We start from the raw sequence: 24,686 nt of genomic DNA, 5'->3' as shown, positions 1-24,686 counted from the left end.
ATGTGTGCATATATGTATGAGATATATATGAACTATTCTCTTATATTTCCAAGAGATGTTGAGAGTTGCCTTGTCTCAAGACCAAGTCAAACAGGCACAGCCACCCAGAACTAGTTAGCCTGTGTGAAGGAAGGAAGAACCAGCAATCTCCTTTTCCCAGGCTCTTCCCAGGAAGAGGTAATCTTATTTTCTCTCAATGAATTGTTAGAAGCTTCTTTTACCATGCTGGCTTGTTTAAAACTTGCTCAATTTTGCAGTGGGTTTGCTGGGATTAATATTTTGAGTGCTCCCGTAGCGAGCATTAACAAAATTTGGGAGAGGCGATTGCTGCCTTGTTGGATATTGATTTCTGTCGATAAGGAAACATTTTAACTGTGTTACAAAGTGTCCTTCTCTAAGATGCCTAAAATAGGACTGAGGAACCATTATGATATAAACTAATCTGCTGGACATCAAATTCAGAGATGATCCTGAAATTGTTTAGACATCGATTCTTTGTTATCTTTTCCTGTGGAGCACATTGCTCAATTCTGTTACCATTGAACTGCTGTCAGAAGGAAATTTCAGTGAGCAGCAGCAATACAGAAAATTTAAAATTTAGCTGCTTTTCTTTTTTTTTTTTCCCCCTACAGAAGACTTTGGTCTTTTTGCTATTTTCACAGTAGGGGTGTGTAATCAGAGAAATTGCAGCTTTTATATATTTTTACTGCACCTCAGTGGAACAAAGTTATTATGGTGACTAAGCCAGTTGGGCATGAGAGAATGGATGTTTCCAATGTGTCACAGTGCTACTCTCAAAACTGTAAAAAAGACACGAAATTAAAGGATATCAGGAAGTTACCTAATCCCATAGAATTGGTCCATGCAAAAATAGGGGAAAATTGTGACCTTTCTTCCCCTTCTGGGTTCATTCCTATTTGTTTACTACTTCTGAGAGCCTAGGATGAGAAGAGCAATCCACAGCATGTGCAGTGGAAAATATCTTTCTTGGGAGGTGGACTGCCAAACCTTAAGTGGTTGTGTCTGTGCTAATGCAATGTTGTATTGCATAACAGGCCCTGCTCTGATCTAAATCTTCTCTTTCTTCCTAGAAGGGGTAGGTTTTATATTTTAAAGTGCCACTGGCATGAAATGAACAGTAGCTTCCAAGAGCTGTGGGAAAATGTTCTGGGATCCTTTTTGTATGTGAATATGGTCCCATGAGTTTCTCAGTATTTGTGCATCTGAGAGCAGGTTTCACCAGGTGAATTAGAGCCCACTGATGGTTCAATGCAAGATGTGGCAGATCTTTCATCTGTTGGGAATAAGCAAAGAAATTTGTTTTTTTTTCAAACTGACCCAAACATCTCAGTCTAAATAACATTCTAAAACCAGCAAGGAAACGACCTGGAAAAAAGCAAAATCTTTGTGTTTCTTAGCTTGGCTCACCATCCTACCTGTGTTTGTTCTTCCCCTCTTGAATGCATTAACTTTTTTCCCCCCCATTTCCATCTCCAGCCTGGCAGGTCACCATGCAGGCAGTGTTGTGGATAGCTTGACTGTATTCTAAGCAAGCTGGAGCTATCATTTTAAAACTCTTCTTCTGAATCATGAAGACTATGAAATAACTTGTCCCCCAGGTGTTCACAGCTCTGACCTGGCTGCATGTAGTCTCGTACTGAAGGTCTAGATATAAAGCTAATGCATTAATAAAGAGACTCTGGGAAGAAATTCTTGTATTTTTTAGGAGACAAAATCTTGTTCACTTTTTTTAAAATAGGTGTTTTTTCCTCTTTGCTCAGACCACATTCTATTGCCTTTCAGGGTGGGATTAGCTGACAAAACCAGTCTAACCCCAGAGCCTTGATCACAAACCCTGGGAAGGAAATGAGGTTTTGCCGTGGTTATTTCCTTGCTACCTGTGTCTAGAGACAAGATACTGTGGTGGAACCTTTGCTGTCCTTACTCAGTCGGTGGTTGAGGGTAGAAGTCCAGACCTAGCAGAGAAAATAGGTATGTCCCACACATTTATCTCCTGATGAAGAGCACAGCCATCAGCTAGTCCTGTGGCTCTCTGGATTGTGTGTGGAGGCAGAGAACTGCCTCCAAACAGGCAACACCACTACATCCTCCTCAGAAATTACAGCCACAGAAAACAGAGAGGAGTAAGTCTTAGTTCCTGTTTGTCTCCAGGAAGGAAGAGCCTCTCTTTGTTCCTGAATGGAACAGGAGCCACCTTGTTCCATTCATGTAATGGCAGCTGGTCCTCCTTTCCTCCAAATGGTTACCAAGGTATTTTTTGGGAACCAGCAAAGGAAAATTATCCTTTGAAGCTAAGCAGCAGGCAGGTGTTTTATCCTTTTTTTGCCAAAAATAACGTCTGCTAAAAGCTCTCTTCCACCCAGACCCAGTCATTGTCTCTTTCAGTGAAGATTGACATAGACACTTTCCATTTCCCACAACAATGCTGGGACCAACAGGCAACTAACTATTGTGAGGGACAGGCTGGGGAAGCACTTTCAGTCTTTCCTGTTGAACTCAGCCCACTCTTGCATTTTCACCTTGTGTTTGTGGGCTGATTTAATGTCATTTTTGCTGTAAAGGATATTTTTGATTTGGAATGAAAATTTTGATGAAAAAAATGCCAATCCTATTGATAAATTTTCACCTCCTAGCAGCAGACTGACTTTTAAAAATACTTTTAGGTGAAGAGGATTTTTAAAATCTCTGCAGAAAGCAGTACTCAGTAATGAAATTTTCATTTTATGAAGAGACCTCGATGTCATTTTTATTACAAGTGAAAAGACAAATACATGAAACTCTTCTTTTGTGTCTCATTTCCAGCCTTAGGGAGAGAATGTATCCAGAAGCAACTTAAACTATCAGTAAAGAAAAAGAGTTATGTGAATTTGTTGCATAAGCTAGTTAGTTCACACTGTTACCTTCTGTGTATGAAAAACAATCTGCAAAGAATGGGAGAATTTTGTCTGTGAAGTTTAGCTTTGTAAAATTTATGACTACAGAATTCAATAGAATCAGTAGAGTTGAATCAATAGAGAATTCAGCTTCAAAAGAAGGAATATCCCATGGTCTCAACAGACCAGTTTGTCAGTGGGCTGTCAGTTCCTAGAAATCACCTGCATTTGCTCTGGAAAACAGGGGTAACTGTAAACAACTCTAACAGAAGTTTTAGAAAATATGACATTCTTTCATGTCTGGGCTTTCTGTTTCATATACCCATATCAAAATGAGGCAAAATTGCTAGTGACTTGTGTTGGGATGTCTCCAGGTAAAAGGGATGACACAGGTGTTGGAAGTGGAGTGGAAACAGCTGAAAGAACCGAAAGCAACAAATTTGCTGTGCAGTTTCTGCCATTTTCGTCTTACTGAAATATGAGGTGCTTAATGAGAGCTGCTTCACGTAATACCATGTTTCCATGCCCTTGGCAGCAGTACAGAGGTCAGATTTCACAGAACAATTATTTGGTGATCTGTCTGATGTGCTGAGCACAAACATGCTTTTCTTTGCCCTGGGCATGCTGTACTACTTCTATTCCCATTTGCTTCTTCAATAACCGTGTGTATTGTGTCAGAAATGGAGAGCTCCCACTGGCCTCATTTCTGCAAGCTGCCTCTGAGTCTGACTCAATGTATTTCACCGGGAGTCTGGCAATTCAGGAGAGCACTTCTCATTTGAGCAGTTCCTTAGTTTCCAGTCTGTCACCTTCAGTGAATGGTGGAATAAATGTGGATGATCACTGCGGGCACACATGACAGCAGTAGGTGTCATGTTTCTTAATATTTCACCCTTCCCAGGTGACAGCAGCAAGCCTCTTTTCTGAAGGAGACCAGAATGGAAACATTGTGGGTTTGCTTGAATGTTTGAACTTTCTTTCACTTTATTTTTTGGTTTGTTACTAGGATGAGGTGGCACTAACAGTCTAGTTCTCCTGCTAGATTTTTCTTGTAACTGTGTTCAGGAACAGATGCAATTTCCTCATAAGATCAGGTTGTTCTAGAAGTCTGTGAAGAGTCATGCAAATGTATATAATTTAATGCAAATGTGAGTCTTTTGTTTCTCAGAGTGTATAGGCTGAGATTTTAACTCTTGTTGGTTGTAAAGTTCTGACCCTGAGGGCCCCTAATTCACATGGTTTTCTCATGTGTATTATTGTCCAAAAGTCTCACAAAGTTATACCTTGTGTGAATTAAAGTCTATTAGGAGTGGTCAGAGGGACCTGCAGGAGGTGGCATGTAGGTCACAGACCAGGCCCAGGGTGTGTACTGACAGTCAGACTCCTAAAAAGAAGGGAAGTTTGAAAAAACCCCCAACAGTTATAAAAATGGATAAGCATCTACATTTATGAAAGAATTAAGCAAGTCTCAGATATTTTAAAAAAATAAATTTGAGGACATGTTTCTCCATGCAAATCTAGAGCTTGCTGAGAGAGCCAGGCTGTTTAAACCAGTTCCTTTCTGGCATTCAAGCTGCATTTGAACCTTTAAGAAACAGCCAGGCACCTTGTGGATTCGCCTGCTGCGCAAGCATTTGCTCAAAAAGCCATCAAATACATTCAGAGGCAGAGAGGTCTGTGAGGTGTTATTAGACCAGATATAACATCTGGCTCAAGGAGTCTCTGAGGCTTGAGATGGCAGCAATTGAGAGGGTATTTCAGAGGAATTATCCACTTGTGGTAGTCCTGTCTCAACAGCCTTCTCATCAACATCTGCTCCTACTGATGCTTAAAAAGAAAGCACATCCACCTTCTGTCTGATCTCGAACATCTGTTGGTTCTTTTCTTTTAGTCTTGGAAAGTGGGGTTAAATTACTGTGTGAAAAAAGAGAAGCAAACTGAAAAATACAGTATTAAAGTATGCAGAGGCACACTCCGAAAACACAGCTAACCTTGCTCAGCAGATAGAAGTCAAAATGAAAATGCCTGTCCAGCAGCCTCTCCCATGTAAAACCTTGCATATACAGGTTTATGTAAAAAGATGTATATATAGAGTGCAAAATGAAGCTAATCTGTTCTTGGCAAATGAAATAGATTGGAAACCACAGAGAAGTGATTTGTTTTCCTGTGGGTGATAATTGTTTGCACTGATGTGAAGTGACCCCAGGGAGATCAGCTTTTGTGCTCGTGGATCTTAATTGAAGTCAGCTGGACTGAGAGCATGTGTGGTTTCATGGAGCCCCGTTTCAGGTTTAGGGTGATTGATGCATTTTGTCACAGTTCTATCCTGTATGCTGGCCAAATGAGGGCTCCACTGTTCTTGGCACCGTGCCTCTGCCACTTCAGAGATAATCCCTCCCTCAGAGACCTCTCTGGACACACCATGACTGGGGTAAGATCAGAGAAGTTGGCACAGATTATTCAGTGTATGCATATGCTTTTTTAAGGAGAGGATTTTTTTTTTTTTTGTGCTGTATTTATTTAAATGAATCTGCTACCACTGCTAGGTAGGAACACTTTGGAGAGAGGTCTTACTTGTGTGAGTCATTCAAGGAGGAAAACCAGAACAGCAAAACCAGTGGGAAGAAGCCTGAGTGAGGAGCAAAGCAAGACAGGTAAGATGTGCAGGATGACTGCCATGCTGAGGGGCCAAACAGTGCATTTGGCTTTGGAGGAAGAATGGTGGGACAGGATACCATTAGGAACCTGACTGGGGAAGGCAAAGAAACAAACACCTGGGCAAACTGACACCAACTTTCAAAGCATCCATATGAAATTATCACCCTTCTTATTTTGTGCTTATAGGAGTGATATGGCCAAGTATCTTCAGTGTTTGACAGAGACAGGACTCTCATGAAGGGCTGGCCAACACAGCCGCTGCCTTTAACGTGTCTGGCTTTACTGTGCATACACAACAAATCCTGGCAGGCAGGGCTGAATGCTCAGGACCACCATAACAGACTGGAGTTGCAGGCAGGACCTCTGTCATAGATATTAGATTGTTTCTGGCACTCACTTTCAGCCAGGGCTCAGTCAAGGCACAAACCTGCCTGAGGCACTCCCTGGAAGGTTCACAAAGCTGTCAGTCAGTGCTAAAATGGTGTGTGGGATGTACCCTTCTGCAGGTCATAAACACTCAGGGCACCAGAATGGAGAGAAAATGAATGGAAAAAAAAAAAAAAAAGGAAAATTCACAGATAAACCAAAACCTGGATGCATTTTTCATGTCAGGTGCATTATTTACTATTACTACCATGAACTCGAGAGATGATACTGTAGTTGTGGCTGCAAAAGTGAATGAAGATAATGAAACATACTCAAGGCTGTAGGAATATCCCAATCAATGTGCACTTCATGCCTTCCACCAAACCCAGCCTTGCACTGCATTTAGCTAGAAGTTCTCTTCTCTCATACTGGATAAGAAAAAGCTTTTCAATCTGTTGGAATCACACCAGGCATTTAATTTAGTGTCTCTGTATTTGTTCAGTTAGTGAGAAAACAAGCTGCTTAGTGCAGGCTATTTTTGAGCAGGAACTACACAAGGGTGAGTCTGCAAATTAGGAATGGTTGTTAGAATCACAATTATAGGGATCATTCTACTCTTCTGCGTGCTGCTTGTTTTCTCCCACAGGCTTCTTGTTCTATACAACTGACTTTAATGGCCATAGTTGCATTTCTGAGCCTGTGAAGAAAATCTGCACAACTGCAGTTTAATGTTGGTGAATGGAAAGTGAGAAAATAACTTGTTATATTAGCTCAGAGTTAGGGAAACAAAGCAACAAGTGAATAACAGTACTGGCAGGTGAACTTGGAAAGAGCTGTAATAGAACTTTTTTCATCCACAGATCCCCTCAAAGAGATAACCTGACCTGTATGGAGCTGCAATGGAAAGGATTTAATGTAGGAATTTTAGAATTATTCAGCTGATTTGATCCATTCCTGGAAGAGCACAAAAACATGACAGAAATATTGCTACAAGGACTACTTCATCCTTTTTGAAAACATAGGGAGTGAGTCTCTTCTCCTGAACCAGCAATTTGTCAGCAATTACTTCTGGGCCATGGAAAGTGAAACATTCATTTAGAGTTGTCAACTGCACAGAAATCTTCTGTGTTGAGCAGTTTTTCACACAGCAATTTTTAAAGGATTAAACCCTAAGGAGTAATATCTGTAAATTTATCCATTCACTGGAGGTGGTGCATGTCATCGAGTCCAATAGTGAATTTCTTGCAAGAGAATGGTGGTTTTTGGTCAGCTTCCTGTGTCTGGTTTTTGACAGTGGGATATATCAGTTGAGACATAACATACATTTGCAGGCATGGCTGAAAAGAAACGGGAGGAGTGGCTAAAAAGAAACGGGAGGAGTTTGCTGAAAAGCTCCATGAGCTTGGTTTGCAGCTGAGGGGCAGGGAGGAAAGGGATGGGAGCAGGCACTGTTGCTCCTGGAAAGCACCAATGCTTTCAGCAGCACAGCAGGCTGGCACACACCCTGTCCTGCTGCAGCAGCTCGTTTGGCTTGCTAAAACTCGGGCGTAGCAAAATAGACAAAGGGGTTGTCTTTTTCTGCTGCCCCAGCAATCTGCTGCCCTAATTACGTGCCTACAACTTGTGCTGCCTCATAACCATGTGATGAAGGCTGTTCCTGAGGGGTTTTGATTGATTGAAACAGCTCTTGATTTCTTAGGACAAAAGAGGCAAGGGTATAAAGCTATAAGCCCTCAGGAAGGGAAATAAATAAATTAGAAAATATTTTGCTTCAGCCTCAGAACAAAGTATTTATTTGTTTCAAGGCCTCCCAAGATGATGTGGACCAGAAAAGTGTTCCTACAGTACAGAGTCATATGTATGTGGCAGAAGATTCAGAAACTAAATCTGAGATGCATGATTAGCTTTAGTGCTCCCGTAAAGGAATAAAAGCATAAACCAACAAATAGCTGTCTAAGGTATTTCAAAGTAGCCATCAGTGAAACACTAAAGAGACAAGGCAATGTCTGTATCCAGCCATTATTCAAAACAATGAGAATATCTCATAAGCAATGTATGAGAATGTATGAGCACTGCACAAACTGAATTTCTTATGCCATAGCTATGAATTTACTTTATGGGGTCTTTATGGGGGTGTGGTGGTGGTGTTTGTCAGTAATGATAGAATACTCTAGGGCAGCAGATGCTTTAAGACCATTAAAAATCAGTTTTGCAATGGTGTAAAACAAAAAAAACTGCATTTACGGTCTCTGAAAAGAATCACATCTAACATTCTTCTAAATGCAGAGTCCACATATGGTTTGTGAATTCCTTGCTTGAAAGCCTGGAGAGCTATCTTCCTAAATTTGACAATTCACACGGTATGCTGCTACAATCATAGAATCACTCAGGTTGGAAACACCTTTAATATCTTGAGTCCTACTGTTAACCCAGCCCTGGCACATCCAGCACTAAACCATGTCCCTAAGCACCACATCTACAGGTTTTTAAATACCTCCAGGGATGATGACTCAACCCTGTGCAGCCTGTTCCAATGCCTGACAACCATTTCAATGAAGGAATTTTTCCTGTTATCCTATCTAAACCTGCCCTGTCACAACTTGAGATCATTTCCTCTTGTCCTATCACTTGTTCCTTAGGAGAAGGAGGGCTACACCCTCCTTTCAGGTAGTTCTAGAGAGTGATAAGGTCTCTCCCTCTTTTTCTCCAGGTTAAACAATCCCAGCTCCCTCAGCTGCTCCTCACAGCACCTGTGCTCCAGACCCTTCACCAACTTTGTTGCAGTGCTTTGGATGCACAATATGTAGGATGTTTGTCTGAACCAAGTAGAAGAAGTGCTTTTTGCCTTGGAATAACATGTTAGTCACAAAAAAAGGCCTAATTTTAATGTTCTGACTCATGCTGGCCCAGAGGGCTGCAAATTCTTTAGACAGCTCTGCCTGCATTGCCATTTATCACAGTTGATCCTGAGGTGAAGAGGTGAACATGAAGATAGGAAGTCTTTGGGAACAGAAATTGTGAATGAAGGCTCTTTGTCAACACTGAGGAAAAGCCCCAGGAGGAAAGTATCCAGGAAGATCGATGGAAGTGATGAGCTGAGTGGAAGGGCATCACACCAGCCTGCTGACAAAGCAAATGGTGGAAAAGGCTGTGCAAAAAGCAATGCAAATGGTGCAAAAAGCATAGGATGAAGCGGAAAAGCTTTCTGTTTACTGGACCTTGCAAAGAATGCACAGAAATGAGGGATGGGTCTTACTCCTATGAACTGGCAAAGTACCATGCAAGAAAGCAAACTTCTCTTCTTGTAGCCACCTGTGTCTTTTTACCTCCATTTTTCACATAAAGATTTCTCCCCATTTCACCCTTTACTGTCTCGTCAGAGGATATTTGGAGGCCTCTTGATATTCCAGCATCCAATGCTGTATGAGCATTACACAAGGAACAGATGCAGTTCCTTGGTGTCTAGGGATGTGTAATCATCCATCCCCTCTCCTGATGTTGCTGCTGTCACTCCATAGGGAAATGGGGCAGTATCTGCTGTGGGTTCTGTGTAAGCATGATACCAAAACTGCATTGCAGAAATGTGTCTCTAACAAATACTTTATTCATATCCGTAATGTTTTTGTTTCTAGAGACTTGCTATTGATCATAGACACTGGTATTCATATAAGAATCTGCCAATATCAGTCATTGTATTTTTACTCCACATATTCATGCCCAATGGCAGCAAATGCAATACATTTTTCCTTGAGACTGTTGGCAATCCAGCTCATTTGTCATTTTTAAATGGACACCTGGGGTAGATTCTGTCCAAGCAAAACAAATCAATGCAGTTAGTTACACTAAGTGCATTTGAACAAGGATATTTGAAGGGGGAGAAGGAAAAGGTGCTGCAGCAAGGAAAAGGATGGAGAGGAGAGGTGTGTGTGCTGCAGGCTGGGGAAATGGCACCCAGCTTAATCTATGCCTGGGAAGTGGGGAAGGGATGGAGGATCAGGAGAAAAGAACTATAAAAGGGGGGACCAGGCTGGGGAAGAAACTAAAGAAAAGCCAAAGGAGAAGGTTTAGGAAAACAAGAAGTTAAAGTAGTGGATCTAAGGTGGGTCCCCTGGGTTGAAGCAGAGGAACCAGGGAAACACAGCCACTGGGCATGCCTGGAGGGGAATCTTTCTTCTAGTCCACCTGATTTTGGAGCAGTGTCCTGGACTTTGAACCAGCTGGGGGATTTTTTTAGCCCATATCACTTATGCTGCCATCATGATTTTAGCCCGGCTATAGTAGTCACAAGAAGAGCAGCTCATGCAACAGCCCAGCTCTTGGAAATGGTGCAGAAACAAAACAATCTTGCATGTCTGTTTTTATAGAAGTAGATGATATAGAAGGGAGGTTGGCTGTCTTTGCAAACATTGAATTTTAGTCACTTGTGTAGGACTGGTTGACATTTTACTTTCTATTTCAAAATGTTCACATTTGATTGTATAAAAATAATATGTTTTTCTGTGGGGTAAGCAATCCAGCTCACTTGTCATTTTAAATGGACACCTGAGCAGATTCAGGTGACTTGCCAATGCAGTCAGTTGGACCAAGGGCCTTAAATACATTTGGAAGGGATAAGAAAAACATGCCACATGAATGGAAATCATACAAAGGAAATAAATTACATGCAACAGTCAGGCAATCAGGAGGGATGAAAGGCTTTGTCTTCATGTGCTAGAAATAACTGAACTGATCTCCCAAGATCATCATTAAATCAGCTTTAATAATGTGTTGTCATCAGAAAGAGAAAATTGCCTCCACTCCCAAAATGGGAGTAGATTATAAAAAGATGCTTACAGATGGTTCACAAGGCTGCAGCTGGTTTCTTGTTCTCCTTTATCCAAAAATCAAAGATGCTGTAATTCTTCAAGATCTTTGTGAGAAAAAGAATCAAAGAGGTGCATTTGGGTTTTTACATTATGTGACTCTGAATCCTAGAGCAATGAGCAAATGTTGGCAGAGCAGCTGGAGAGTCTCGCTGTGATTCCAGCGCTCATGTCCCTGGCAAACCCATCCTGCAGGCTGTAGGATGATCCTTGGCCACACAGGTTGGACGGCAGGATCTGTGACGCTGCTTCTGGGAATGTGCTAAGCCCACTGAGCAGCCTAGGTTTGGCAAGAACTCCAGAAAAACTAGAAAACAAGTGGTGCCTGTACGCTGAAACCTGGATGGAAAGGTAGCCCTGAGAGTGGAGGGACTGCTGATTGATTTCTGGGCTCGGAGAAATGCCTTCCTGAGAAAGCACCTGTTCCTTTTAGAAGAGGCAGGGATTCTTCCACCCACCTCCAGACAAACCCCTTTCTGCCCTCGCTTTGGGAGGGAACTGAGGAATGTGATTTGGGGGCGGCAGCAGCACCCTGCCGCACCAGCTGCCAAAATCCCGAGCGGCGTTTCCGGGAAGCCCCGGAGGAGGGGAGGGCAAGGGAAGGAAGGAAGGAAGGAAGGGAGGCACGGCCGTGCGAGGGGGTTCTGCGGCGGCATCTCGGTGCCCTCCCAGCCCCGCTGCATCCCCTCCGCGCTCAGCACCGCTGCGGGGGCGCCCCGGCTGCTCCACTCGCCGCAGAGCTCCTCCCTCCGCCTCACTCAGTCCATCCGGATTTCATTTATTTTTTTCTTTTTAACCTGCAAGTTGTTTTTTCGTGTGTTTGTTCTCCATCTGTTTGGAAATACAGGAGCACGGGGCGGCCACCAGCTCTCTCCACAAATCCCCCCGGGAGAGGCGCTCCGAGGGTGCTGCCAGCGCTCCGCATCCCGGGAGCGGGCGGGCAAGCCCGGCTTGCGGAGGTACCTTGGGGCGTGGTGGGGCCGGGATCCCGGACCGAGGCCGGGATTAGGTGAGGAAAAGGGCGGCTGCTGCCCCGGCAACGCGGCGGGGGTGTCGCTCTGCCTCTCCGAGGTTATTTTGGGGGCATAGTTTGGTGTTTTCTCGCAAATCATGCTCATCGTGTGAAGCTTTCTCATCCGGGACAGTGAGATGAGGGAAAGCTTCAGCCACGATTTTGTGTCCATGTGCTTGTTTTAACTTAATTTCTCCTGCGAAGGGAGGCGTGTGAAACCTCCTCGCAGGTTTTCACCATGTGGTTTAAAGTGCTGTGGATGTTGGGGTTTTAGTGCTATGGGATTTGTTTTGTGGGATTTTTTTTTGTTTGTTTGTTTCAGTTTTTATTGGTTTTGTTGTTGTTTTCCCCCCACAGCACTTGAAACATTCGCCTGACGACCTCGTCTGAAGTAAAGGGTAACGTGTTTGCATCCCTCTGGTTACAGCGTTGAGAAAGGCGCACGCTTACCCACCCTATGAACAAACAGGTCAGTGCCTAAAAGAAGTGAGTTTGATGTTTCAAGTTACTTGGGAAAAGGAATTTCAGCGCGGGAATTTTTACTGGTGTGCATTTAACTTAGTTCAAATGTTGATGGCATAAAGAAGTCGAGTGTGTTTTCCTTTGCAGGCAGGAATTCTTTTTGCTTGCAGGTAAGGTGAAGAAAGTGATCCTTCCAGTGTGCTCACGTGTGGCCCAGTGTAATTAACTGGGTGTGGAAAATACGTATTTATGCTCTTTCTTGCTTCAGGATGATGTTGTTTTAATAATGGAAGGCAACTGGGCTTTGATATTCAGTTAACACCTTTTATTTGTCTTTTTGCCAACAAGTGCACAATGATAGCAAGAGTTCCTTACCTTACAACTGTGTTTTAACTGTGGAGTGAGTGAACTCTTCTCTGGTATCTCTACCGATTTCACTGAATGGGCAAATGTGACTGTATTGCCTGGTGTGTGAGGCTTAGATCTGAGTGTAGCCACAGGTAAACACAGCCCTGTGCTTCTGATCCTGTTAGGTGGGAAGGCAGCAAAGGTCCCAGCTGGGCAATGACTTCAAGGGGTCACAGAGTGTAAGGTGACCTTTTGATACAGAGGCTGTTGTGTAAATCAGGATTTGTAGATTATCTCTGATGAAATTGTCCTGATTGCTGATGGGACAAGATTGTATGAGGAATGTCTCAAGTGACCTGCCCTTACCTTACATGCTCCCTCTCTAAAAAGATTTCTGAAAAGAGAAAAATCACCTCTGATGAAGACAAATCCCAGTACCAGGTAAGCACATGGGAAATTCAACAAACCAAGATTTCCCATTTTCTCCCAGAAATGGGCGCAGAAAATATTTAATCATTCAAGACTTAAGTGTTAAGAGTCTAATAGTCACTATTGCTTTGTTTTTTGGTAATGCTTTGGTTTTTCAAAGAGTCATTTGTCCTGCACATTTTTTCTTTGATGACAACTTGGTTTTTTCCAGCACTGAACATCAGTACTTTGATCCAGGAGTGACTGGTATATATTGGGTTGTGAGCAGATAGTTCTCTTTCAGTCACTTTATAATATTATATAGATATATCCATGTACAATTGAAAGCTAATGACTTTTTGTCCCCTTAAAGTATTTTATCCAGATGGTTATTCATAAATGTGTAGTTAAGAATCTGGTCTCTCCTTTCAAAAAGGAATTGATGGATATAAATACTTCTAATTAGTATGTTCTGACATTAAAATACTTCTTGTTAGTATGTCCTGCAGGTTACAGTATCGGTGTTAACATATTTTGTAATGGTAAAATAAAGATTTCATTTTATCATTTCTGCACTGTGTACATGATGTTTCAATGCCTCAGGATAGTGAAGCAATGAGGAGAAGTAAATAGATCACCAATGTGGCTGGTAATTTTCTCTTTAAACTGACTGATGATTAAGATGATAAAGCTATTACCAAGCTAAGAAAAAAAGTGTTGGAAGAGTAGATAGGCAGTGAAAAATGAGCCCATATGGATTTAGAAAAGGGAGGTAATGAGTGTAAAAAATTATGTTTTGGAAGTAAGATGTGTCAAAAGAGTTTCCAAAAGCCAATTTGAGATAGTTTTCACAACAGAAAGAGCAAGAAAAAGAAGGAAAGCGGTCGCCATAGGCAAAGCTCTGTGTGAAGCTAATCCCAGAACAAAACAAATTTCTTTCTTGTCCTTTGAATGTGAACATAGATGTTGGTACCCAGGCTGCAGAGCCCATGGGGTTTAGAAAAGGGAAGCTGTGTGAGAAGCATCATTCTGCCTTCTCCCTCAGCCCTGGGGCTCTGGTTGGAGCTAGGGACAGGACCATGTGTTGGGGTACAGTGGGGTTGACCCAGTGTGCTCTGGCCATGGACTGGAGAGCTCCTCTAAGCTCCTGTCCTCAGCACAGGCTGGCACTGGTGATTGCTGAAATAGCAGGACAGTCCTGAGCAGGCACTGGTGTGTTCAACAATCAGTAAGGAAGAAGTAGGAGATGTGACTCAGGATAGATCAAGCCAGGCTACGTTGATTTTTCTGTGCCAAAACCAATTGTTTCTGGAATAACAAAGGCAGGCAAGTTCTCCTTATTGTGTTCCTCTGACACTTCTAAGCTTGCCCTGTCCCTAGAGTTGCCTCTTTCCTCCTCAATGCCTGGGGAGCAGAAGGATTTTGGTATGTGGACTGTCAGTATTCATAGGTTCTGGATGATCTCTTGGGGTTAAGAGATGTCTGGGCAGGGACATTTTCCAGGGACATGGGAAAGGATGAGCGGAAGTTCCAGGAAACCTAGATCACATTTGAATTCTAGGAAACCTTTCTAGAGGATATGAACATATAAACAGCCTTATTGTTAGTTAGCATGTTCCATGCCACCTTGGGGTTTGTCCAACATAACCCTGTTAGACTTACTTAGATTTAGTAATTTTTCATTGCAAAATGTCTGAGTTAAAGTGTATATTTAATATTTTATGTGCAGTGCAGAGTGATAATAATAGGGATATGCACACACACCCATACACACACACACACACACACATATTTCATCAGCTGTTAGTAGAAAGACGCCTACTTTAATATTCTTAAAACCTCCTTTTTAATTTATTTTTTATTTCTTTCTTGCTGAAGAAGTCTGCACCTCTTGTAGACACCAACCTTGCATCTCTGGCAGAAGCCTCCAGGTGCACTCAGTGGAGCAGCCTGGCTCAGGTGTGTGCCTGGCCATGGCTGTGGCTGTGTTGCAGGAGCCCAGGGAAGCATTGGACAAGCCCTAGCCCTGACCTGTGTGCCCACAGCTGTGTGCCCACAGCCTGCCTTTCCTGGGGCATGGGAGATGGGGAGCAGGCACCTACATGTAGGCACCACCGCCGTGCAAACCGGGCAGGCAGAGGGTGAAATCTGGCATGGTTAGCATGACAATACAGACACGGCCCTTCCAGGCAATAAATAGTCAGAGGTTGCAAAACACCAGGCACTTCCTGAGGAGGAGATGGAATTTCCACCAGGTGATCCAGTTGATGAAATTAGATTTATGAGTTTCAACTGATTCAGGACTTCAGGCTTTAAGACAGAATCGCCAAATCCTTTCAAGTTCCCTAAGTGCCTCCCACTTTGTCGTTTCAGGATGCTCACCAGAACCCCGAGTGTTGTTGCCCAAGTGTTCCTTCTTCTAAGCATAGTCCTTGTTATTGCCATTGCAGTGATTCAGATAAATCAGCAACAGGTCCTCTCCCCAGGGCTTAAGGTAAGTCTTAGGCAACCTCAGGAAGGAGAACAATGTTTTGAACTGGTATTTAATAAAGTGCCTTTCTAAACTCATTTTTATGGGGTGATTCAAATGAGCTTACAGCCATAAATTAATGTTTAATCATATCATCATGGGAAAAGTGAAGCTGAGAGAAAAAGAGAATTGGTCAAGGGTCAGTAGCCAGTAGCAAAGCAGGAAAAGTATTTCTTGATTCCCTCTCTGTGGTGGCTATGTCTTCTTCAGGACTGAAAGGCCAAATGGGGTGAATATCTCACTCTTTTTTTTTTTTTTTTTTTTTTTTTCCCCAAAATTGGAAGTAATTTTAAAATAATTTTGAAGTGGGAAATACCCAGAGTTTAAGTTCTGGCCCCAAGCACAGCTGGGAAGTTTCTGCTGACAGTTTTGCAAATTGCTCCTGTGTATCAAAAGCATTTGGGCTCTAAGTATGCACTTGATCCTTTACCACGTGTTGGGACTTGCTGGATGCTAACGGAAGCAAAGTAACTTCCTTAAGGGGGGCAGAGCAAACTGCAAAACACAAACTGAAATACTCTGAAGATCAGGTTTTGCCTTCTGCTGTGGAACGTGTGCAGGTTCTTCAATGAGAGATGTAAACAACTGAGGAAAAGCTGTAGAAAATACCTTTCTAAGGATATGTAGGGTGCTGATTTTTTCCCACGATCCTCTTGTCAGATTTTGCTTTGAAGTCCTTTCTACCTTTCCATCTGCATGAGTATTTAACTGCACAGTTCACACACTGATAACCATAGGCTAATGCCTTGTTGCACTTCATGGGATTATAAACACCTTTGGCTTTGTCTGAATCATTTGGTGGTGTGTGAGTCAGACAACAGGATAAAACTGTAATTCTGATACCCCGTTTGTGTGGTGTGGCAGGGGGAGTGTGCTGGGCTTGTGCTAGGTGCCACAGTGCCTCGAGCATGTGCTCTGTTGAGCCCCAAATGGCTTCCTGCAGCAGCCTCACGTCCCACCAATTTTCATGCACGGCAGGACTGGACTGACATGTATCCCAGCTGAAGCCAGGACAAGGCTGAAGCCACTATCTAAAAGACAGCCTACACATCTTTTGTGTTTGTCATTAATTTAGTTTCACATCCAGAATGATAAATCTGTTTACCTTCCTCTTTGAGGAAGCATTGGAACCACCTGGAGTATCTGGAGCTGGTTTTAGTGGGGAGCTTTGCTTACTGAATCACAGCAGCCTCACAGCAGCTTCTGTAGGAAGGCTGCTGTTTCCTCTACTGGGTGTGCCTTGGCCTTGGATTTGAGTTTGGGCTGTAAGCCTGCTAATGCAGGTGGTATGGAGGACCCTGAGTCTGATTCCTGAGACACTGAGTTGTCCTCAGTGAGTAATTCACAAGAAATTCACAGGTAGAAGGAGGACCTTGGTAAGCCAGTGAAGGCCTCCATACCAGGCTTATATGGAGCCTGGAAATTACTTAACTTGGTGTCCTGAACTTAATGGTTGATTAAAATTAGTTATGGCAACAACATGATGAAAGCAGATTTATTTTTTGTAAGTGGCCTCATTCTTCTGTTACTACTGTTTGTGTTACCTGTGGCACAAAAGCTCTTTCTCAAGATGTATGTTGAGAGCATCCATTGTGGCACAAGAGATGCCACGCCGCTGGTGTTTTAAACTGTTGTTGCAAAATTGAATGTTTTGGATCTTTGATGGCTGGATTATCTGAAGGCTGAGCCAGTGATTAGTTCAGGAAGGGCCTGCCCATTGCATGAGGCTGGGGCACTGAGAGGACTCATGACTCACTGACACACACCATGAAGTGAGAAGAGTGATGAAGAAAACACAAATGTCCTCAGTGGAGAAGTGGTAATAGTGCTGAATGAAATAAGCCTTTATACAGGTAAAAAAAAAAAAAAATCTATTTATCTATTGCTGTTTTGTGAGCCCTAGAGAAAAAAAACCCCACTTCATTATTGTATTCTTTAATTTGCCCCTCGAAATGTGTGGTATTTTCGGGGTCCCCTGTTGTGGGAGGAAAGATGAGCCTGACTCCATGTTCTTAGAAGGCTAATTTATTATTTTATGATCTATATGATATAAAAGAATGTTATACTAAACTATATTAAAGAATAGAGAAAGGACACTTACAGAAGGTTTAACAAGATACTACTGAAAAACTTGTGACTCTCTTCTCCAGAGTCTGACACAACTTGGCCATCATTGGCCAATAAGTAAAAAAACAATTCACATGTTGGATAAACAATGTCCAACCACATTCTAAAGCAGCAAAACATGGGAGAAGCAAATTAGATAATATTGTTTTCCTTTTTCTCTGAGGCTTCTCAGCTTCCCAGGAGAGAAATCATGGGCAAGGGGTTTTCGCAGAAAATATGACCATGACAGAGGTGCTACAGTTTTCAATACCTAAATTTTTCATGTCTCTTTTGGCTCTTAGGAAGTGTTTTGCATTGTTTGTGGCTGTTGTACTTGATTAAAAATTGTTCAAATCCATGCAGCTGAATTGAAGCATGCATCTAGCATAGATCCATTTTTGTAACCTCCATCTTCCCTGCAACTGGTTTAGCTTGTCAGCTTCTCTCCAAATTGTTTGGCAGCTTCCAAAGTGATTGGAAGGCAGGTGATCCACCATAACTGTGCCTGCTTCAAGGGTTTGTGCATCTCTAAGTCCTCCTATTGGAATGCTACCCAGGCTGAAAAGGTGATTGATCCTGGGGCTTATGCTTGCTTATCTGTTGGTTTTACTACTCCTCAGGATGTACCTACAAAGCCATATTCCCATATTAAACATTTCCCTTCAAGTCACTTTGTTTTCCCCTTTTTGTCTTTCTTTTTTCCTCTGGCATAGAAAACAGAACTCTGAAACTTTTCTGGGTTAATGTTGTCTCCCTATCTTGTCTGACTAATCTAAACCATTGAGTGGATGGTGCAGTTCTTGGATATTATGGAATCACCAGGCCTTTGAGATGATGGAAATACTCAGCAGGACAGTTGAAGGAGAAAGGAAAAAGGGGAGAAAAAGTAGTTCTGTTCTTTAATAGCTGCTAGCCTGGGATAAGGGTTTGCCAATGCTCTCACAGTGCATTTCAAAGCAGGAAGGCATTGCTTGCCCTTAAAGGGCAGACAAAGGTGATCCAACATGCAACTTGGACAGAAATCTAACATCCCTAGAAAATTTTAATCCAGCCAGTTTGTCTTTGGCAGCCTGCTAAGGCAAGGCTTGTAGAATTCTCTCACCTTCTTAAGATGCAGCATCCTGTGCCATTTCTGGATTTTTAATTAAAGATTAATCTTGGTCCTAACATGTGGCACAGTTGTCACTGGTCACCACTTTATGAGGCTGTTTGGACACAGGGAACTCACACAAGTCCTGAGTAGCTTCATGAGTCACCTTGAAATGGGCCCAAGAGGCCTTTTCAAAAATGAGCATCTATGTTTCCTATACATTAAGGATGTGTAGGAAACATAGAGGAGAAGGAAGGGGAGAAAGAAAATTTAAAAAATTGTAAATCACACATGGATTCAAATAAGTATACCAGTACTTTTTGGGATGGAAATCTCTTACTGCCAGAAGGAGGCTAGGAAATGCAGGGGAAGGAGGAAGTAGCTCAAAAAGCCCACAGTTAATTGAGGTAAAAATACTTCCATTATCTTCCAGCTCTCCTTGGGCATAGTTAGCTCTAAAAGTAGCCAAGTTAAAAGCTTATGTTTGGCACTTTAAGCTGACTGAGACTAGATTGAATTAGTAGTCCTTAAGCAGTTTGGGCATTACTCTGTTATGTACCTCCAGGATGCTCACGTCTTCCAAGGAGAGGAAATGCACTCAAATTATTTCTGCTAAAGTAGTTACTGAAACAGAACCTGATGATGTAGTTTGATAGTATCTGTGGAGGAGTATCTTTATAGTTTGGTAGTATCTGTGGAGGCTTTTAATCTTTTAGTGGACCAGGGTAAATATTGTCTGCATAACTAGAAATTAAATTTTCATTATCTAACAGTCCTCTGAAACAGACTAGACTGGTATTGCTGGTATTCTTTGGGGGCCAGGAGTTTTTAGGATACAGTAGAAGCTGGGAATAATCAGGTGTGGAAGCTGAATGGTTTGCCACCTGAAGCAGTGATCCTTCCCAGTTGGATCCTTCCCTCCCAGGGAGGCAGTGGGATGAATTTTATCAGCCTGCTACAGGGGCTCTTACTGCTTTGCAGACAGATGGAGGCTCTCATTTTTCAGTACTGTCAGGCTCCTGGGCATCTGTCTGTTTCAAAAGAAAAAAGCTGACAGAAAAATGAACCCTATACTGTGTGGCTCCCACCAATTGGGTGACTTTGGAAGAGCCAAACATACTTGCAGGGATCATAAAGAGGATACCAAAATTGCATTTTGCTTCCCTTTATGATATTGCCTTCCCAGTTACTACAGTTTTCTCCTGCCGTAAAATATGGGAAAGGGGGAAAGACTGGTCTGGTGAGCAGTGGGGTGGGATGGAGAAACCTGTGCTTTAATCCCAGAGTCCAGGGGACCTGGGGCAAGTAATTTAAATATCTCTCATTTATTTTATAAATAATCATGGGGTAACATTGATTCTCTTTCCCTCTGTGTTGTCTCATACTCTGGCACAGCCTGTTCTCAGAGGCGAACTCTCAGGTGGAGCAAACCACTCCAAGGGAGAGGTTTATGGGGCAATTAGGAAAGAACCAGACTTGTTACATCATTCTTACTGTCAGCTCTTAGGTACTTTACCTCTTTGCTCATAGCTTTATGGATCCCTTGTGCATCCTTGAATCTAAAGCCTGTGCTTAGATATCAAACCCTTCTGTGTTCAGGGAATGGACTGGGATAAAGGGAAATGAACCGGCTCCAAAATCAGGCCTTAACACAGTGTTATCTATTTGTCAGTGTGGGTTTTGAACCTGATGCTGAAAGGAGATGAGCATTCTCCATCCCCACTGAATTAATTATTGAAGATATGTAGCATGTTCCTTGGTTTGCAGCCAGGTTCATTCTGTGCTTGGCTGTTGGATTCATGCCTAAGCGCCTAACACTCAAATTAATCTCTCTTGTAAATAATACACTGTGCATGCATTTTCTAAATGTCTGCTGGTGCAGTGCAGCTGCACATGGGCATTTAAGCTGTCATTGTTTGTTTCTTCATCTAATATATTCTTTCTTAATCCCCAGTATGGAATAGTCCTTGATGCTGGATCCTCTCGGACTACAGTCTATGTCTATGAGTGGCCGGCAGAAAAAGAAAACAATACAGGAGTAGTGAGCCAAACCTTCAAGTGCAATGTGAAAGGTGAGCTCAAATGAAAGTTCCTTGCTTGTTTTTGGCCTTGCTTGTAGTGTTTATTTCCCTTCCCTTCCCTTCATCAAGACTATGTCTGTTTCCGTCAGCATTAGTTCTTTTCCACCGATACAGTAAGCTGCTCTAATCATTGCGCCAGAGAAAGGAAATTATGGCAAAATTTGATTTACTCCATGGCAGTGCATGATTGGTGCAGACAGAATTCAATCTAAAGACAGTCAGGACCTGTTAATGTTCAGTCCTTGCGTTTCTTTCAGAATAAAAGTCTTATATATATTTTGAAATAGCTTGGAATAAAAGGAGTTTTAGAAGAATGGGAATCTAGCTCTTGTTAGGTGTTAGTTGTTAATTAAGCTTCTCCACGTTACAGAACTAGTGGTAAATTGAGTCATACTGAGTAAAATAGCTAAATTGGCAGAACTATTTCTGACAGGACGTCATTGTTTTATCAAATATGTAGCTGTGGCCTCTGTCTCAGGAAGACCTGGGACTGTACACAGCTGAAGATGTCCCGCAGGTACCACTGCCTACCTGCCCTGTCTTTTGTCTGAGGTTTTGAATTGATTCCTTCAGACAGACAGACAGACAGACTAGGCTGACTTCTGATCACACTCCAGTATGGTTAGGAGGTTGTGGATTCCTTCATAGAAACTTTTCATCAACTTCAGTGACGTCTGACTCAGCTTGCAAAGTTATGGAAATGCCATGCATTTTGTGAAGACAGATGGCCAGGGAGGGGAGGGAAATCAGGTTTTCTGTTCTTTGATAATAACTGCAGTGTTCAAAGAGAATGTTTTCCTTCTGTCTCAGTCATGATCTTGCAAAGTCTTGCATCCCTCTTTGTGTCTTGAAATAGATGCTGGAGATGTAGCCACAGAGGCCCATGAGTAACAGGGAGTAGAAGGCAATGGTTTCTTAACAGCACCAGCATTTCTATTTCAGTGTTAAACATGTGTGTGGACATTCTCAGCAATTCTAGAACAAGGAAAGGAAAGCAAGTGTAACATGAATAGGAGTAATGCGCTGCCATGTGTGTAATGATGAAATGTCCTTACAAACTGCTGGAATGGTGGCCAGCCTTCTGAGGGGAGGGGTACACTCTGCTAACTCATGTCTTGACTCATTAGGAATGTTTGCCTTTAGGAATTCTGGTTTGGGAAAAATGCACAAACTGCATTATTCTTCTTCTCAAAAAAAAAAAGAAAAAAGCCAAACAAAACAGCAGTGCCTTTTGAATTTTCTTGAATTGGTTTCATTTTTGTTTTACCGCTGGGGAATACAAATAAATTACAAAAACGAGGAGTCCAAGTTGCTGTGAAATCCCTAGGTTCATGGCCTTAGCCATGAGCAGCCAAGTACTCCCACATCCCTGAGTGTACAGAATCACCAGGGTTCAGTCTTCTAGTCTTGGATAACTCTGCACTGGAGGAGATAGAGGGCTGGTTCATGGGAGATGTCCCCAGCTGAGCTGTGGGTGACAGTGGTGAACACATCTGTCAGTGTTCCTTTAGTGACCCCCTAACCACAGTCATAAGCACTTAAACTGGGGGATAGCTCTGGGCATAATAAAAGGCAGATTTGCTGAACTTGAAAGGCCAAGCGATCAACCGCTCTGTGAGTTTTGTGGTGGTTTTATTACTTCATTTCTGCTTTTATTAAGTACCTCTGCCCTTCTGTACAGGAACCAGCCCCAAATCAGAGTCCTTACTCTACAGTGCAGTTAATCTGTCCTGGTAAGGCTCCAAGCATTGGCAAAGCAGGCAGCTGTCCAGAAGAACGTGGTCATTGCCTTGTGACCTGCTCTGTCTGAACACTGGGAGATGGGAAGTTGCAGCCACCAAAGGAGTGTGAGGCAATGGCAGCTGCTGAGGATGTTGCTGCTCTGTTTTCCTCTGGGAGCAGCTTTCCTTCCAGTTTCAGGCCTGTTTGTGCTAGACATAAGACTTTCAGAAAGTCTTATTTCAAAACCAGGTCTGTGAACATCTAATGATGATATGGTAATGTTTATGTTGAAATTCACACAGTCAAAACAGGAGCTTTGGAGTGTGGAATCTGTAAAGGCTTACATATTTTTTTTCTTCTGTTTCTGTCAATGCAATGTGACTGAACATAAATGGTCTCTCTTTTCAACTAAGAAATTAAATTAGGAATTAAGAAAGGTGGCTAAGAGCCACCTTTTGCTTAGCTTGGGACCACGTTGTGCAAGAAATGTCTGTGACAGACGCAGATGGAGTTCTGGCAGTTTTTCTCCATGCAACTTCCTCAGCTAGGGAATTTCAGTAAAGAATGTTTTATTTACATTCAAGTTGAGCCTGAACAAGTCACGATCCTGATGGTCCTTGGAGCGTTGAGCAAGGCAGGACTTTGATGTTAATAGTCTAATAGTTATGCCTTATGCAGGATAGTGTGGCTCTCATTCCTGCTCTTTGAAGGCTTTGGAAATTTGGAAAGCTGTTCACTAGTTCATGCACCAGAGCAGACTTGTACTTCTATGAATTCAAGAGCCATTTCTGTGCATCCTGAAATGCACAGGCACCACATTGTTCATTCCATAAGCACTCCTAGTTTTCAGTCATCCTACCCATGTTTGCAGTTACTGTTGGGGGGCAAGGGGGAAATGTCTTTCTCTTAACACCTGTTTACTAATTGGGCTAATTTGTAGTTGGCAAAGCAGGATGAAATCTACCTCCTTGTTCTCTTTCAGGCCCTGGTATATCCAGCTATGGGAGTAGCCCTGGAGCTCTTGCCAAGCCTCTTGATGACTGTCTGAATAAAGTGAAGGAGAGAATACCAGTTCATCTGCATAAAAACACTTCTGTTTATCTGGGGGCTACAGCTGGCATGAGACTGCTGAGGTATGGCAGAAACTTGAACTGCTCTGTATGCATACTAGCAGAGCAGTCTGTGAAAACACAACGTGAAAAATGTACTGGATGCATTTTTACCCACTGGAAATTGGCCATCTCAAAAGGAAATGGAGCCCAGCCAATTTAATTTAATAAACTTTTCTGAGAGGGAAAGCGTGTCTGCATAAAACCACTCTGTTATGCTGTATTGAAAAGAAGCTTGCTTTATTTTGGAGAAGGCAAGAGTTTAATTTTCTCTTTCACATCTGTCATAAAATACAGTGTTATGTAAACAGATAATGTTTGTGCACATCCAGGGGCAGCAAAGGCATATGGAAGCTAGGCACTGCATTCTGAGTATGGATGTGATTTGATGTGATATGGCTTTTGGGGTCTGTCTGTGGCTTTAGCCCTGGCACAAACTGGCTTTATTATATTTGTTATGTGGCTAAAGAGAGCTGGAAGAGAGATTCCAGGACTGTTTTAATCAGAAGCTGTCATATAAACACTCAGTTCACAAAGAATAAAGAATATATGAAGAGGAAAAAAACCTACCCATGAATTTGCATGATAAAGAGTCGGGTTGGTACATATTGAGGGAATTGCTTGCTGAAACAATGCTGGATACTGGCTGTTCCTTCTCCTAAGCTTCCCCTTTAGGGAAATAATGTCTATTTCATTTATTAGGTGATTGTAGGAGTTTTCTTGAATTGCTAGTCAGTGAACAATAAACATGAAATTGCCTTTCCAGATGCTCAGTGTCTCATGTTTTGTGAATTGCTTAGGTTGCAAAATGAGTCGGCAGCCAATGAAGTCCTTGCAAGCATTCAAAGCTACTTCAGAGCACAACCTTTTGAATTTAGGGGTGCGCAGATCATAACTGGGCCAGAGGAAGGGGTGTATGGATGGATAACGGCCAACTATTTAATGGGCAATTTCTTAGAGGTGTGTGGAAACAACTGCATGGTTTTCTTTTCACTGTTTCTCTCTTATAAATGAGAAGTTTGAGAGGACATGCCTGTT

The 24,686-nt window shown here is 42.5% G+C and overlaps 1 protein-coding gene across 1 annotated transcript in view; it reads left to right on the top strand.

The window, feature by feature from the left end:
* Positions 1-24,686, top strand: part of ENTPD3 (ectonucleoside triphosphate diphosphohydrolase 3) — a 36,352-nt gene that overhangs the window by 5,294 nt on the left and 6,372 nt on the right. Inside the window, 7 exon segments of the mRNA XM_058801006.1 lie at positions 11,628-11,738; positions 12,212-12,278; positions 14,889-15,022; positions 15,383-15,504; positions 20,691-20,808; positions 23,522-23,672; positions 24,449-24,608. Of these exon segments, the coding sequence (XP_058656989.1) occupies positions 11,628-11,738; positions 12,212-12,278; positions 14,889-15,022; positions 15,383-15,504; positions 20,691-20,808; positions 23,522-23,672; positions 24,449-24,608 (863 nt within the window).

The sequence above is a fragment of the Ammospiza caudacuta genome, chromosome 1, assembly GCF_027887145.1.
Source record: "Ammospiza caudacuta isolate bAmmCau1 chromosome 1, bAmmCau1.pri, whole genome shotgun sequence".
NCBI classification, from domain to species: domain Eukaryota; kingdom Metazoa; phylum Chordata; class Aves; order Passeriformes; family Passerellidae; genus Ammospiza; species Ammospiza caudacuta.
Note: the sequence above shows the minus strand (reverse complement) of the source record. Positions and strands in the feature narration are given on the sequence as shown.